Source organism: Tachypleus tridentatus, chromosome 3, assembly GCF_004210375.1.
Source record: "Tachypleus tridentatus isolate NWPU-2018 chromosome 3, ASM421037v1, whole genome shotgun sequence".
NCBI lineage: Eukaryota > Metazoa > Arthropoda > Merostomata > Xiphosura > Limulidae > Tachypleus > Tachypleus tridentatus.
In genome coordinates, this window is record NC_134827.1 from 76,337,329 (window position 1) to 76,356,228 (window position 18,900).

General features: G+C 36.6%; 1 protein-coding gene across 1 annotated transcript in view; it reads left to right on the forward strand.

Moving 5' to 3' along the window:
• The first annotated feature begins 11,033 nt into the window (after positions 1 to 11,033).
• LOC143247239 (potassium voltage-gated channel protein Shaker-like) overlaps positions 11,034 to 18,900 on the forward strand; it is a 55,059-nt gene continuing 47,192 nt past the window's right edge. The window contains exon 1 of the mRNA XM_076494952.1: positions 11,034 to 11,914. Within this exon, the coding sequence (XP_076351067.1) occupies positions 11,823 to 11,914 (92 nt within the window). The 5' untranslated portion in view covers positions 11,034 to 11,822. The remainder of the gene's footprint in view (positions 11,915 to 18,900) is intronic.

Sequence of the window (18,900 nt, forward strand, 5' to 3'; positions counted from 1 at the left end):
CGTCTCCCCTTTTAATCCTGGGAGATTTTAATGGGCATCATCCCCTCTGGGGAAGTTCTGATATTGATTGGAAGGGTCGCTCTGTAGAGCGTATGCTCTCTGATCACAACCTTTCTCTTTCTAATACTGGTTTTTCTACTTATTTCCATGCGCCTAGTCAGTCCTTTACTGCTATTGATCTCTCAATTTGCCCCCCTTCATTATTTTCTCATTTTTCATGGAAGGTTGACAATAATCCACGAGGCAGTGATCATTTTCCTATACTCTTGAGAGAGACTGGCCATGGTCGATGCCACCCGACCCGCGTGCCCCGGTGGAAGCTAGATCAGGCAAACTGGCCCTCTTTCACTGCTCTCGCAGAACTTGATCTTGTCATTGTCTGTAAGCCATCAGTAAACATATAGACAGTACTTTTAGGGTATTCCTAAAACTTTGACACATTTTCCGCTATATCCGCTTCCATGGTGGAATCCTATCTGCCACATGGCATGGAAGGCTCAAAAACGAGCCTGGAATACCTTCCGTAGATATCCCACACTCTCGAACCTCTTCGCTTTCCAGCAGGCCCGTGCACATACTCGACGGGTAAGACGTTAAAGCCAGAAGGAATTTTGGATTAAGTTCACAACCAGCATATCCTCTACCACCAGTTCCAACATCATTTGGGACAAGATTCGAAAGGTCAGTGGGCAGTACCACTCTGTCTTGCTCTTTGATGGCCAGGAAGTAACTGATTCCCAGAGCATTGCCGATACTCTAGGTGAAAGCTTTTGCTGAGTATCTAGAACTTCTGCCTCTTCTACCTTCTTAGTCATCAAGATTCGAGCAGAGCAATCACCTCTTTTCTTTCAAGCTCATTGTCTCTGACTTTAATCGTCCCTTTACACTGGTGGAACTCAATCTGGCCCTTCATTGATCTGGCAGTACATCGGCTGGGCCTGATGATATACACTATGAGATTCTGCGCCATCTATCTCCTGCTTCTCTTGCCATTCTTCTGGTTGTTTTTAACCGGATCTGGCAGGAGAATGTTTTTCCTAATGCCTGTTCTACCTTTCTCCAAGCCTGAGAAGGATCCCAAGATTCCTTCAAACAACTGTCCAATTGCTTTCATTAGCTGTCTCTGTAAGACCTTCGAGAGGATGGTTAATGCTCGTCTTGTTTGGTTCCCCAAATCAAACAACCTCCTCTCGACCACCCAGTGTAGGCTCCGACGACAGTGCTCCACCGTGGACCACCTAATTCGACTTGAAACGTCAATCAGAGAAGCCTTTCTCAAACGACAACATCTTGTATCAATATTCTTTGACATTTACAACATGGAGGTATGGCATTTTGCAAGATACAACATCTTGTATCAATATTCTTTGACATTTACAACATGGAGGTATGGCATTTTGCAAGACCTCCATTCATATATTTGCCCATTTTTATTAAAATTTTTTTAATGGACAGGAAATTCCGAATTTGTGTGGGTTCGACACTTTCCCGTTTTTTTCTACAGGTACTTGGAATCCCTCAAGGCTGTGTTCTGAGTGTCACACTTTTCAGTATAAAATTAATGCCATCACTGAACAACTCCCTCTCACTGTTTCAAACGGGCTCTATGTTGACTGCTTTCACATCTCATGTCAGTCGTTGGACATGAGGTATATTGAGCAGCAGCTACAGAATGCCCTCAATTGTCTACTGAAGTGTACTACAGCAAACAGCTTTACCTTCTCTTTCTCTAAAACCGTTTGCATGCATTTTTGCTGCCAACGGGGTATTCACCCTGATCCTGAACTCTGTATCGACGAAGTTGTGCTGCCTGTGGTCTCTGAGACTAAGTTCTTGGGGCTTATCTTTGACTGTAAGGTAACCTTTATTCCACACATCAAGCAGCTATGGGTCAAATGTACAAGAGCATTGAACATCCTCCATGTCCTCCCTACCACCACTTGGGGAGCAGATCGATGTTCTATGCTAAAGATATATCGTGCTCTTAATCGATCGAAACTCGACCATGGATCACTGGTCTATGGCTCTACCAGACCATCGACCTTAAAGATGCTAGACCCTATTCATCATCAAGGACTTCAGCTCTGCACTGGGTCTTTCTGCACTTCCCCAGTTCAGAGCTTATACATAGAGTCTCATAAACCTTCTTTGCATCTCTGCTGTTTGCAGCTGTCTTTACTATGTGCTTCGAAACTTTGTTCCTTACCAAAGCATCCCACCTGGGCTTGTGTTTTCCTTCTTCAATGGACCATGCTTTTTCAGACCAGATGGTCTGCCATTGCTCCTTTTGGCCTTCGTATTCAAACGAAATTAGGTGAATTGGGTTTGTCCTTGGATAACATTGCTGTATCCACTGGTCAGCCCATCCCATCATGGCTTCTTACAGTCCCCAGTTGCGACCTATCTTTAAGTCATCTGAGAAAAGTAGACACTCCTGATTGGAAATACTGTCTGCTATTTGCTAAACATCTTTCTAACCAGCTTCCATTCCTATTTATTCAGATGGTTCGAAATCAGGTGACTGTGTGGACTCTGCCATGGTTTGTTGTGGTTCAGTGGTTGCACGCAGAATCCCATCTACAGCTTCTGTGTTCACTGCTGAACTGTATGTCATATCTCTTGCCCTGGATCACATAGAAGCTAAGTAGTACCCGAACTGCACGATTTATATTGACTCGCTTAGTTCTCTGCTGGTCCTGGAATCACTTCACGTTGGTTCACATCCTGTTTTCGCCGCTATTTAAACCCGATTGACCAATTTCTCTTTAACATCTACTTCTATTCAGTTTTTCTGGATACTGGGTCACGTTGGTATTCGTGGGAACAAGCTTGCAGACACGGCAGCTAAATCCATCTGTTCTGGCTCTATCACTGCTGTGCCAATTCCATACATGGACTATGGTCCTGTATTCAAGGCTCGGCTCCGTGCCAACTGGCAGTGGACTTGGAGTAAGCAACGCGAAAACAAGCTTTTCCAAATAAAACCCTCTATTGGACTTTGGCCGTCTTGCTCACGTAAGGATCGGAAAGAGGAAGTTGTTCTAACTAGACTATGCAATGGCCACAGTTTTTTAACTCATTGTTTTCTTTTATCTGGAACTGATGCACCATTGTGTAGTTTGTGTAACACTTAGATCACAATAAGCCACATTTTACTTTCTTGTCATCGTTATGATTCACAACGACAGCACCATTTTAAGCGTGTTCTGTTTCAAGGTTTATCCATAAGGTTAGACAGTGTTATTTGTGATGGTAACAATGTCCACCTTGGTAATGTTTTCAATTTTTTAAACGCCACTTATCTCTTTAATGCCATTTAAGTTTTTTAATATATAATTTACACCTTTTTAATGTGGCTCCCTTTTAAAAATTACAGTTCATCTAGTTCAATTTGAAATTAGAAACTGACTTAACATTAAGTAACTCGAAACCAGGACTGGAAAGGCCAACTTCAGGTGACTGACGGTGGTTTTTGTACTTACCTGTTAGTCTTCCTGGCGAGTTATGATTATTACAGTCACGCTACAGAAAGTCCTTTACAACTTGAGTTACTGTGGTTTTTCTCTTGACGTTGTAGACTAGATGTAAACATTGGTTTTATGCTATTTATTTATTTATTTTTTAACTTTGTTTTGTTTTACCTTAATTTCATTTTATGAATTTTACTGAATTTATTTTTACCTTTTTACCGGACGTTTGGCGCAGATAGCCTAGCTGCTTTGTGCCATGAAACACTGAATCAACCAACCACTAGCTAGTGTAACATATCTTCACTAACAATATACTCTCAGTAGCTTCTGTAACGTATTATCTTCACTAACAATGTTCTTTCATTCATTAGCGTGTGTAACGTATTATCTTCACTAACATTGTTCTTTCATTCATTAGCTTGTGTAACGTATTATGTTCACTAACAATGTTCTTTCATTCATTAGCTTGTGTAACGTATTATGTTCACTAACAATGTTCTTTCATTCATTAGCTTGTGTAACGTATTATGTTCACTAACAATCTGAAGTGAGTATGATGTTGTAACATAATTATAATAATGAGGAATTATTGGTTGTAGCCCAAAGTCTTAGCAAAATTGGTGTAACATGAAACTAGATTTTAAGAAGAGGAAATTAACGCGTGCCTAACGGTACAAGTACTGAAATATTTTGATAGAAACAACTTCTTTGAACCAATAGATAATTCATTTCATTTAACAATTAGCTTTTAACTCTTCTTTCACAGATTGTCGGTAGATGACATTACAGTTGTAAATAATATTGCATTTTCTCTAAATTCGATGTTACGTAAAAGGTCGAATTTATTTAATACTTGTTTCTTTGCATTCAGATTTCCTAATGTATTTTAAAATATACGTTTCATTCTTTTGCAATATTGTACCTCCCGTACTTGTTTCTTTTTTACAAGCTGTACAACTTTTTATTTCTGTTGTGTCTCACACCTTCCTTCAGATATCAAAATTCATATTTTTCATGTTGTAAGCTCTTAAAGTTTTCGTAGAGCAACTGAGTGGAGGTTGGGGCTATGCCATACTAATAAAAGAAAAAGTACACTTTAATTACACGGCAACCCATGACGAAGTTTGAAACAACAGAGCATTGCGTATTGCTTACTGTTTCTAACTATATCTTAACTCATATTGTTCCAACACTAGTACACCACAACTTCTGTAACAATACTTTACAATAAGGTGTTTATTGTTTCTAACTATATCGTAACTCATATTGTTCCAACACTGGTACACTACAAATTCTGTAACAATATTTTATTATATTAACGCCGTGGTGATATAGCTTAGTACACATATAATAGTTATTTCTTGCCTGTCGTAAACCTTATGGTCCAAGGGTATTGGACATATGGAATCAATGATAGTTTAAAGGACGTGGTAGAACTACCAACACTTCAATTTTCTCGTTTAGATGCCTGTATAGAAAACAAAGATGAAACAGAATGCATGTGATTTCTGGTGTACTAAACGACCCTAACAAAAGGAACAAATCTGCAATTCATTCAGTTCTAACTAAACAGATAAGGAGGGTATCAAAACTTATATTTTGGATCTGTGTTTTTTTTTGTCAATATTTTAACACGTGGTGTAGATGTAGCTGATTATAAGTATGTATATATTTACCTTCCCTAAGTGTGTTAGAGTATGATAGCAACAAATAAGTTCTTTCAACTCCTTTGATGTCTGAGTTTAACTAAATACACGTGACATTTTTGAACAGGCTTAGATGTTTGTTTTTGAAGCTTTGATGGGCAGTTGAAAGTGTGAATAATATTTCAATGTTGTAAAGGATATCTGTACAAGGTTGTGGTGGATCTTCGAAATTTATAAAGGACATCGTTAAAATGTTATGTTAGGCATTTCAATGTTTTAAAAGATATCTTTACAATGTTGTATTGGATATTTCAATGTTATCAATTACATGTTAACAATGTTGTGTTTGATATTTCAGTGTTTTAAAACATATCTTTATAATGTTGTATTGTAAATTTCAATATTACAAAGGACATCTTAATGTTCCGCTTTTAAAAAAGAATTCGTTTTGCTGTAGATTGTTTTACAGGGACGTTAACTGATGATCAGAGTTTGTTTTATATTCTCTTTGTTATTACATATTCTAGTTAGAAAAAACAAAACGTTTAGTTGTCTTTAAAACCTACGTAATAAACGTAATATTTAAAGAGTTCTGAAGACACGAGTTACCACCACGCAATTATATACTGACTTTTTTTATTCTCGCTGATTAGCTGGTTTTCATTCAGAGCTTTTGAAACAACACCTTGACATTTGACATTCTCATGAAAATCTTTCTCTGCTTTTATCATTCAAATTGCTTCAGTATAGGAAGCACAGAAAAATAAATAATAACCGCTTAACTCAGTAACCTCTTTACAAACCTTGAAGGTGAATTATAGCTAATTATAACTAATAATTGCAGAAGCGCTAGTTCATATTTTTTATATAAAAACATTAACTTAAGTGAAATAAAAAAATTATTCGACTGCAGTTCGTAAGTTGGACAAAATTCCAATTAAAACTAATATTTCGTAGTGACGTCTAATTTGTCTGGTTATTTTAAATGTATGCTTTACACATGTTCCAGTGGCTAGACATACACCAGTCGAGATACATATCGACACAAATGATATATGATAGACTGAGAAAAATATGTGCAGGCTAGTTTTCCAGGTAAATGACTGTTTTTGAGTACCAATATTAATGGATCCGGCATGGCCAGGTGGTTAAGAAGTTTGGCTCGTGTTTCCGAGGGTAGCGGGTTCGAATCGCCGTCACACCAAACATGTTCGCCATTTCAGCTGTGGAGGCGTTATAATGTGATAGTCAATCCCTCTATTTGTTGGTAAAAGAGTAGTGCAAGAGTTGGTGGTGATGACTAGTTGCTTTTCCTCTTGTCTTACACTGCTAAATTAGGGACGGTTAGCGCAAATAGCTTTCGTGTAGCTTTGCTCGAAATTCAAAAGCATACCAACCAATATTAATTGTATCTTGAAGTAAACCTCTAGCGAAAGTTATGAGTGACATTTGTTTTGTCTAAATTTATTAGTATTCTGAACGTATTTATATTCACCTTCATTTCACTTCGAGGTAGAAGTATTTGTGTCCAGTGGATACATCAAGTTCAATATTTACTGATAAAACAGTTGGGAAAACTGAGTAGTTTTGTGTCCAGTGGATACATCAAGTTCAATATTTACTGATAAAACAGTTGGGAAAACTGAGTAGTTTTGTGTCCAGTGGATACATCAAGTTCAATATTTACTGATAAAACAGTTGGGAAAACTGAGTAGTTTATGTAAATGCATATATTAAGTTGTTTCTTTACAAATTAGGTGTTTATCAAAGATTTTCATCCGTTCTCTTCCAGAATCCCATCATAGCACGTTTATCAATGCGTAATCAATGAGGCATTGACACATACCTAATTCTGAACCACCAACCATATCCAGTCAACCGATTGGTACAAACCACTGTTACTTTATAACAATATTAATTTCTCATGTAATATTTATAATGCTACCAGGTACCTAGTGCTTGATTAAGATGATTTCTGTACTATGACTCTGAGTACTGTCATACGCTTAAATGAGATGGATTCTATTGTATTACTATAAAGTATTTAAAACTCACACACTATTCACTTATAATGTATTTGTTTGTAAGTTCACACTTCTAGTAAAATATTTAAAGCTCACCTTTTTCACTCATAATGTATTTGTTTATAAGTTAATACTTCTAAAGTATTTAAAGCTCACACTCTTCACTTATAATGTATTTGCTTGTAAGTTCACACTTCTACTAAAGTATTTAAAGCTCACTATTTTCCCTCATAATGTATTTGCTTGTAAGTTCACACTTCTACTAAAGTATTTAAAGCTCACACTCTTCACTCACAATGTATTTGCTTGTAAGTTCACACTTCTACTAAAGTATTTAAAGCTCACTATTTTCCCTCATAATGTATTTGCTTGTAAGTTCACACTTCTACTGAAGTATTTAAAGCTAACCCTCTTCACTCATCATGAAGTTTGTTATAGTCTGTAAGTGTTTTTGAACTGATACTCGAAAAGCAAACATGTGTTTTTATAGTCACACATTCGAGTGATTGATATGAAATATTTTATTATGAATGAATATCACGATAAAACTACATACGTGAGATTAAGGTCAAATCTTATATATAGTGTCTATGGTGTTTTAGGAAACTCGCTTGATTAATTTGAACAGTTTCAACGATAATTTATAGTCTATTTGAAAGTTTTGTTAGATATAAAAGTAATAACAATTACCTAAATTATAAAGCAGACATCTATTACAAAAAGATGAAAGATGTTTTAAAAACCCACGTATTATTTTAATAATGCTTGCTCTTCGGAAATTAAATGTTTACCATAGCGCTACCTAATGGCACTTTCTACTTATTCAGTCCGTTTTGTTCATGTTCTCGGTAACTCTTCTCGAAGGTAAAATAAAAGGTTGTTATGGATTGGATACGGTTCAGGCAAACGCTCGTGACGTCATTGAAGCTCCTTATTTTCGTACCTTCTGTTTTGTTTGGTTCGAAGTATGCTTCAAATGAAGAAAGTAAAAACTTACGCGCGTACAATATTTCTTTTATTTTATTCACCAGATATTTACACCTATACATGGATATCTTTAAAGATAGCAAGCCAGTTGTAAAGTTCGAAGTCATGATGAAGAGAGTGCCAACTCCCTGTATGGTGTGCAGTAACTTAACTGGCTAAGTATTACATTTAGTAGTAAAATGGGTGATATATTTCTTCACAGTAATAGTGACAAAAATTTGAATCACGTTATTCTTTATATAAGTCATGTATTGAACCAGAGTATATTAAGTTTTATAGTATTTCTCGTGGTGAATTTGGAAACATTCGTAGATAAAAATGGAAGTTAAATGCTGCATCAGAATTGAAAGACTTTCTTTGTCTCTGTCTGACACAATCAACCGTTTCTTCACAGCCTGTTAAACTTAGCGCTAAAATGTCCTATACATAGATTTTCCCAACTTGGCTCGAAGCCATTGGAACAGACGTTAATAGTGAAAAGTATTTGTTTCGTGGTTATTGTTAACAACTGCTGATTATCTCAGACGAGTTGCAAAGTTTATATTTCTGCCATTAAAAGCACACTGGACATCAGGAGACAGTAGTAGTTTATAAATAGACCGACAGATGTAGCGCTGTACGCGACACAAAGCTTTAACATTTCCAGAACGTTTAGAATGTTATGTTGATTTTTAAAAAGTTCGTGTTAAGGATTTATTTAACTAATACACGAGTATAAAACGTCTATTAAAACATCATGCACAAGTCTTTAAAGATAGAAATTATATATATGTTTATATATAAGTTGTAGGTATAAAACATAAAGAAACACTTTATGTAAACACAGCCAGTAAAAATAAAACCTGCCACAATGAAAAAACAAAACATTTAGGAAGTTTTAAGAGTACATTGTTAGAATATTTTATATGAGAGAATATCGTTAAAGTAACAAATTAGGATGTTAGCGCTGAGTGTCACTCATTATGCAAAAGTACTAACTGTAGATCGTTATGTGTACAAAACACCATGCTAGCACTAAATGTAAATCGTAAGGTGTACAAGACGCCATGTTAGCACTAACTGTAAATCGTTAGGTACACAAAACGCCATGTTAGCACTAACTGTAAATTGTTAGGTATACAAAACGCCATGTTAGCACTAACTGTAAATTGTTAGGTATACAAAACGCCATGTTAGCACTAACTGTAAATCGTGTTATATGTGTATGAGCGGATGGGCGGAATTTATTAGATCTGCCCATCACAAGGTAGGGATCAAATACTGATCGCCTCACTGACATTCTGGTAGATATTGGTCGTTTAACGGATTTTCTCGTAGATGTTAAAAGTTTAACTGCCAATTCAGAAGGTACGAATGGTTTTACAGACATTACAGTAAATATTTATTGTTTTAATGACATTCTATTATACCTTTGTATGTTTGTTTTTTGAATTTCGCACAAAGCTACTCGTGGGCTATCTGCGCTAGCCGTCCCTAATTTAGCAGTGTAAGACTAGAGGGAAGGCAGCTAGTCATCACCACCCACCGCCAACTTTTGGTCTACTCTTTTACCAACGAATAGCGGGATTGACCGTAACATTATAACGCCCCCACGGCTGTAAGGGCGAGCATGTTTGGTGCGACTGGGATTCGAACCCGCGACCCTCGGATTATGAGTCGAACGCCTTAACACACTTGGCCATGCCGGGCCGGAAAAAATTGACTCCATTATACGTGAATCATTTGTACTGACATTCCGTTACACGTAGATAGTTTTACTGACATTCTGTTATACGTAGATCATTTGCACTGACATTCTATTATACGTGGATCATTTTACTGATATTCCATTATACGTAGATTGTTTTACTGACATTCCATTATACGTGGATCATTTGTACTGACATTCTATTATACGTAGATCGTTTAACTGACATTCTATTGTATGTGGATAGTTTTACTGACATTCCATTATACGTGGATCGCTTAAGGAGGAAGACAAATATCGTCGGCTGTTTGTTTGTTTCAATTCACATAAAGCTACTTGAGGATTATCTGCGCTAATCGTCCATAATTTAGCAGTGTACAACCTGAGGGAAGGCAGCTGGTCATCTAACAAAGTAATAATTGTCATTTTATTTATCTATTTGCTTGACCATTCATTTTACATTTCACTGCGTACTAATTTGGGCACAACGTAGATCCAGTAATCTGAATCCTCTCCTTTGTTGAGCTACGTCATACGTGAAACCACAAAGTGGTAACGACAGATATGTATATATTTCTACGATATATAATGTTGTAGATACGAGGTTTCTGAAAATGGCCGACTTTATGTACCTCTCAACTCAACAGTAAACCACTAAATGTTTAGGCCCGGCATGGCCATATGGTTAAGGTACTCGACTCGTATTCGTAGGGTCACGGATTCGAATCCCCGTCACACCACAGATGCTCACCCTTTCAGCCGTGGGGGCGTTATAATATGACAGTCAATACCACTATTCGTTGGTAAAAGAGTAGTCCAAGAGTTGGCGGTGGGTATGGATGAGTAGCTGCCTTCCCTCTAGTCTTACACTGCTAAATTAGGGACGGCTAGCACAGATAGCCCTCGTGTAGCTTTGCGCGAAATTCAAAACAAACAGACAAACACTAAATGTTTATATAATCTGTACTTAACACCTTGTTCCATATTTCCTTCTTTCTTGAAACAACTATCACACGCAATTTCTTCCACTTTTTATATTTTTTTCTATATTTATTTTTTCACATCTAATAAACATTTCACAATTTGGAAACAATAATTTGAGTTTTTTTGGTGTTTTTTTTTTGTAATAGCCACAATCTGTTTTATCTTATAAAACTTCGTTTACCTCCAAAAAAAACTGTAGCTGGCATATTAGTCCAAAGACTGGTCTAAACACGCAATTTTCATAAGATAAAACCACACCGTTTACGGTGTTTGTTCTACTTTCTGGCTGTCAGCCACTTTCTCCTTTTCTCCTAGTGGAGAGGTGTCACACCCATCGTTTCAGGATCTTTAAATTTCTGTATTCATTCTTAAGTGTCCCTTCATAGCCCTGATTTATAAATACCACAAAGATGGGGTTGCCAATTGACACAGTTGCTATATTTAGGGAGAAAGCTATGGGAGAGTCAGTGAAGTTCTGGGGGGAAGGGGAGAGTACATGGAGATTGACCCCTATAAATCGGGTACTGATGAATCTCGTGTGTTCTTTTCTTCATCACACTCAACAGATTCTGTTGTCGATAGCTTAGAAACGTAAGATAATGTGTAGGTAAGCCGATAGTAAGCTGGAATTGATTGGATTTGCTCGTATTACTCTTCCACTTCACTCGAGCGCGTGCGTACGGACTGTACGGAGTGTGCGCTCTCTAACTGCGTTCCTCTATAGCTGCTTTGGTCATTATCGCAACTGCTACTAGGCTATTCCGATGGGTTCTTCTGTGACGGAGGGGTACAGGTTTCGTTTATTAAGTAGTGTAGTTAAACACGTTTCTTCCCAACTTGAGTAGATCAGGTCAACCTGATAGACAATATTAACCTGACGCATGTAGTGCTACAATACTGGTGTGTACGAATGTGTCGAATTATTCTAATTATAGGACACTCGTAAGGTAGAGATCCGAAACAAGGAATAATAAATAAAAACTAACAAGAGGGCTGTCCAGCCCTAGAATGTGAGAGCCTCGTCATGGCCACGGTCGGGATCTGGTCACCGTTCGGGACGACCGGCAGTGGAGATGCTCTACCCCCAGAATTCTTGCAAGATTACCACAACAGTGTGTAAGTTTCTGCTAATAATGATAACCGTTACGTAGAGAAGGAACGTTGGGCAAATAGCACTCTAAATATTACCAGCAATTAGCGATATTGATTTGTTATTTATCTGTAGAAATGGAGTCCAAGTAAGAATTAAAAATACGTTACTTACTGTGTGATAGAATGGTGAGTACAGGAAACTAACAGAAGATGTCTTATTTCAGTAAACACTACACGACTGGCACAGATACAATATAGTGAGTACAAGAAACTAACAGAAGCTGTCTTATTTCAGTAAACATTACACGGCTGGTACAGATACAATATAGTGAGTACAAGAAACTGACAGAAGCTGTCTTATTTCAGTAAACATTACATGACTGGTACAGATACAATATAGTGAGTACAAGAAACTGACAGAAACTGTCTTATTTCAGTAAACATTACACGGCTGGTACAGATACAATATAGTGAGTACAAGAAACTAACAGAAGCTGTCTTATTTCAGTAAACATTACACGTCTGGTACAGATACAGTATAGTGAGTACAGGAAACAAACAGAAGCTGTCTTATTTCAATAAACATTACACGACTGGTACAGATACAATATAGTGAGTACAAGAAACTAACAGAAGCCGTCTTATTTCAGTAAACATTACACGACTGGTACAGATACAATATAGTGAGTACAAGAAACTAACAGAAGCTGTTTTATTTCAGTAAACATTACACGACTGGTACAGATAAAATATAGTGAGTACAAGAAACTGACAGAAGCTGTCTTATTTCAGTAAACATTACACGACTGGTACAGATACAATATAGTGAGTACAAGAAACTGACAGAAGCTGTCTTATTTCAGTAAACATTACACGACTGATAAAGATACAATATGGTGAGTACAAGAAACTAACAGAAGCTGTCTTATTTCAGTAAACACAACACGACTGGCACAGATACAATATAGTGAGTACAAGAAACTGACAGAAACTGTCTTATTTCAGTAAACATTACACGGCTGGTACAGATACAATATAGTGAGTACAAGAAACTAACAGAAGCTGTCTTATTTCAGTAAACACTACACGACTGGCACAGATACAATATAGTGAGTACAAGAAACTAACAGAAGCTGTCTTATTTCAGTAAACATTACACGTCTGGTACAGATACAATATAGTGAGTACAAGAAACTAACAGAAGCTGTCTTATTTCAGTAAACATTACACGACTGGTACAGATACAGTATAGTGAGTACGGGAAACAAACAGAAGCTGTTTTATTTCAGTAAACATTACACGGCTGGTACAGATACAATATAGTGAGTACAAGAAACTAACAGAAGCTGTTTTATTTCAGTAAACTTTACACGACTGGTACAGATACAATATAGTGAGTACAAGAAACTGACAGAAGCTGTCTTATTTCAATAAACATTACACGACTGGTACAGATACAATATAGTGAGTACAAGAAACTGACAGAAGCCGTCTTATTTCAGTAAACATTACACGACTGATAGAGATACAATATGGTGAGTACAAGAAACTAACAGAAGCTGTCTTATTTCAGTAAACATTACACGACTGGTACAGATACAGTATGGTGAGTACAGGAAATTAGTAGAAGCTTATTTCAGTAAATGCCAAAGAGTTAGCGGTGGGTGGTAGTGAATAGCTGCCTTTCCTCTAGTCTTATATTGCTAAATTAGGGACGGGTAGCGCAGATAGCTTTCGTGTAGCTTTGCACAAAATTCAAACCAAACAGTAATACATTGATTTGATTTTTTTTTTTTTACAACTGTCATGGAAATCCTACGGTCGTCGACCAAATTATTTCTTCTCTAAACGTTTGAGACATTTATACAAACAATAGATTTTGGGTAATTCGTTTCATGTAGGTTGCACACTGTGTGAATAAAGAAATACCTTTAAACAAATATCACCCCTTTTCTGCAACATCTATTTGAACACTGTTGACTAGAACATTCCTCCTACTAGTTGTACTAGTGGTGGTGACATTATCAAAACTCTAATTGTATTCACGTTTACTAATTTTCTTTTAGTAGAGCTCTCTTCTCATTAGATATGTTCGTGGAAGCGCAACGTTATATATTAATAGTAAACAGTAATTGTGAATTATTATCTATCATTCGATTTATTAGTTGTCACTGCATCATACTGTTTCAGGGAATTCTACCCTTCATCAGTAACCCAGGGAAACCCAGGACAAATACAAATCGAAAGGAAATACTAAATTTCACAATCTTCATATTTCGACTTTCCCCATCTGTGGTTATTGATGTTTGTTTGTTTTAATTTTGTGCATAGTTACTCCAGGGCTACCTGCGCTAGCCGTTCCTAATTTAGCGGTGTAAGACTAGAGGGAAGGTAACTAGTCATCACTACCCGCCGTCAACTCTTGGGCTACTCTTTTACCAACGAACAGTGGGGTTGACCGTCACATTATAACGCCCCCACGGATGAAAGGGCGAGCATGTTTGGTACGACGGAGATTCGAACCCGCAACCCTCGGATTACGAATCGAGTGCCTTAACCACCTGGCCATGCCGGGCCAGGTTATTGATGAGAGGTGAAACTTCCCGAAACAGCCACAACTCAGTGACAAGGAGTAAATAATAGACTGTGTTTCACTTTTGTTTTAACAGCTTGTTCAGCTAAATGTTATGGCTTTCGATATATGTTTTTTGAAGCAGGTTACATAGTAGAGAATGCTGTTCTTTAAACTGCATTTTAATATTTTTGGAAACAACTTTATACTGAATTAACTTAATAAAAAAGCCAAATTTTGTTCTAATTTTCTGAATATTGACATTCTAGCTTCATAATTTCAGCATCTGAAAAGAGTTCAAAATAATAATTAGCATCTTGTTATGAAAATAGTGAAATTTTTCGTTTTCTCGGAACTTCTGTCGTTCAGCTTTTCAGCTTCTCATATAACACTCGACAATATATATATATATCTAGGTGTTGAACTCTTTCTGTTACTCTGTGTATTTAGAAAACAATAAAGATATGGTACATCACAGGTCTCATCTGAACTCCGTACACTTCTGTAAAGGTTTGTGTCTCTGTTGTCTGACATCTTATCTAGAGACCTCACCTGTTCAGGAAGATAAGCCAGGAAGCAGGTGTCGTAGGATGTGACATGAATTTCTAGTAGAGATAGAAAATAATATAATACTACATGTATGTTAGCTGTAAGTGTCTGGCGTTACAACAGTTTTTAACACCTACAAGTCAAAGTGGTTAGAGATAACTGTTTTAAAGTTGTTTCAAATTATGACAAGGGCTTCGAATCCCTCAAAGCTGAGTCACCTATTCGTGTTTTAAATTTATATAAAGCTGTATCATGAAGTGAAAATCGTTTACTCTAAAGCTTGTTGGGTTAATTTTTGAATTTCGCGCAAAACTACACGAGGGCTATCTGTGCTGGCCGTTCCTAATTTACCAGCGTAAGACTAGAGTGAAGGCAACTAATCATCACCACCCACTGCCAACTTTTGGGCTACTCTTTTACCGAAGAATAGTGGGATTAACCGTAACATTATAACGCCCCCACGTCTGAAAGGACGAGCATGTTTGGTGTGACAGAGATTCAAACCCACGTCTATCGGATTACCATGCTGGGCCTCAAACTAAAGTCAGTTACATATTAAGTTATAGATAAGACGCTCTTACGACGCACAATCTAAAATCTTATTAATTTTTTACATCACAAGGTGTTTGATATGGTTAGTTTCTCAACTACATTTTGTAGTGTTTCAACAAACAAACACTGGTACTACGTCGTCACTAATAAATAGATAGAACGACTGATGTTGAGAACTATCACCTTAATGTATTTCAGTTTTTATCTCTCTGTCTTCCTCTGTATACTGATGAAAACCACACCAACATGAATGAGAAGAATTTGACATTAGGGATAGTACACACACATATATATATGTTCTACTTGTCTCTCTACTTACACTTTGAATATGAATTCTAACTTTGATATTTCTCACTCTTTTCCCAATCTTTAACGGTAGTAACTTCTTACTGTTTACATTTATCTTACTTTTAATATTGATTTCACTTGTTTGTCGTAGAAGTTCAAAAATGAAGTGTTTTGAATATTTTAGAACACTGCCATCTAGCGGCTGATGTTTACTACTCTTTAAAGCAATGAGACGAAAGAAAAATAAACAAATGTATTTCTGTATTTTGGATAACAACACCTGCGTACAGCTATCTGTCTACACCAATGAGGTTACACAAATGTATTCAGGTATCTTGTTAACGAACATATCATTGTTGGAAGGACTCGCACAGTGAGAGTGGTTAAACATGCTGATTTTACAATGACAGTGTTTGGCTAAGTGTGCTGATTTTACAATGACAGTGTTTGGCTAAGCATATTGATCTTACTATGAGAGTGTTTGGCTGAGCATGCTGTTTTTACAATGAGAGTGTTTGGCTAAGCATGCTGATTTAAAAAAAAAAGATTGAAAGCATAAGAAGTTGCCAAACAAAAAAAATCTCCAATGATTCCAAAGATAGCTCAATCTAGAGGGGTCTGGAGCATGTTCCTAGAAAATTAATATAATTTACAGTTGCTTTATAAGCCAAATATGTGAAAATGGAGGTACTATAGCACCCCATCACCCTTGGTTCCGACGCCTCTGAATATATTATGGGTACAAAAATTTTACTTCATCGAATTCTGGAGTTTCGTTTTACAGAATTCCGACCAAATACGGTATTGTAAAAGCAGATAGAGGGTGTTCTGATAAACGTTAGGAAGCACGTACAGGTTGTGCTAATGAAGTTAGAAGTTTGTAGTTAGTAAAACATGTAGACTCGCTCGGGTTATTCGTCTAAACAGAACATTCAACAGAAGCAATTGAAATTAATAATATTATTCAGGGTCTCTGACAATAAATAGTTGAGTAAACAGTTCAAACTTTGGTCAAAGAAGGTGAAAAACTGGTTGATAGATTTAAAAGGTTAGGTCATTGTAGGACGAAGTTCATACAGTATCTAGATTTAAGAAGGTTAGGTCATTTCAGGACAAAGCTAATAAAGCATCTAGATTTAACAAGGTTAGGTCATTGTAGGACGAAGTTGATAAAGCGTCTAGATTTAACAAGGTTAGGTCATTGTAGAACAAAGTTGATAAAGCATCTAGATTTAACAAGGTTAGGTCATTGTAGGACGAAGTTCATAAAGCGTCTAGATTTAACAAGGTTAGATCATTGTAGAACAAAGTTCATAAAGCATCTAGATTTAAGAAGGTTAGGGTTAATTGTAGGACGAATAAAAACAATATCTGTATTAGACTCGGAAGGTGTGGTCACCGAAGGACGTAATTAAGCTACATCTAGGCTTAACTTTTATACTACTTATAATATCATCTGTTAAGTTTTTTGTTTTTAAATTAAGCACAAAATTACACACTGAACTATCAGTGCTTTACCCACCACTGGTATCGAAACTGTTAAGGTGATAAACTGGTGGTGAGCAGTTGATCGTATGTGGCACAGTAAAATATACATAATATAAATATATATCGCAACTCTCGTGCTGTTGAGGTAGTTTATCAAGCGTATCTGATGACACTTGCCACCCAAGTCACGCACTGAGGTTTATTTCAAGGCCACGCTTCTTACATCTCTGGTTAACAACAGACTCCGATCTTCTAACAGTTTTACCTTAAGATCCTTGACAGAAAACAGATTAAATCGGAAACCGTAAACTATTTTTGTGTCAAAATATTTTGACATAACATTCTGTTTTGAGATACAAAAATCTCTTTGTTTCTTAGGTTTATTTCGCATGAGCAGTTTTCTTTGTCCATGACCTCTGTAGTGATCACTTTGATACACCGTTGATCTCCGCTGTTGTCCAAAATAGCATCCTAAACCTTTCATTCTGTAGAAAATTTCTGAACTTAAAATGTCTTACAAACTATAAGTAATACTATAAAGAAGTTTCAGCTATTATATTACAATAATTTTCAATAAGCAAATCAGATAATCACATGACAACCATTGTCAATAAAAAGTCGCTATGGAACCAAGTGTGTCAGAATTATTTTGATATTGCTTAGCGTTATCTAAGTATTGTGAAGTCACCGAAAACCGATCGTTTATGATAATATATGTAACAGCCCATTCTGACTCAAAATGTCCGTATATTCATATCACAAAGACCCACTCAGATCAAGGATTTAGAAGTTTGAATAATAGTAATAGGGAAAAAATAATATGAATTAATTTACGGACATTGGAGAGAGAAACATGCAACAAGTCACACCATAGCCATGATAGGAAGAAGTCACACCATAGCCGTGATAGAAACAAGCCACATCATAGCCGTGGTAAGTCAAATGCAGCGTTTTGTAACAGGTGAGAATCCACAAACATAGTAGTCGGTGGGAAATCCATCTACAAGTTTCGGACAACAGCGTGAAACAGAATCAAGAAGGAAAAGTGACACAAGTGACGTGTACGCGAGATGCTTCAATAACATATCAGTTCAATCATCACATGTCTTAAGCATATGGAGGATGAAAGAATTATTTAAGGTATTCCATATCAAGACATATCTGTTGTGTCGTCTTTGGATTTCTGTACGTTCAGACTCTGGAAATGAGAGTCTGGAACCATTTTCTTTGATCACTAGATAGGTTATGAAAAAGCTCTTATGACAACCTTTTCAGATGATATATTTACGGTGCAAAACTATTGACAAACTGCACGGTCGTCAGATAGAATACGATTAAACATGTACTGTATCGACTTCCAGAATTACTCAACATCTGTGTTGTGCGTCATTAAAATCTCTTCTTACCTGTACACAAAAGACAACATAATTCAAACTAACTTCAGCTTCTGAGTATTTGTACCATGAAAATGTTTTCAGAAGAACTAAACTAAGACTAGTTTCGAGAGATAACATTAGTCTAGTTTTGGAAATAATTTCTTCTTCATAAGCTAGGTCTTTGA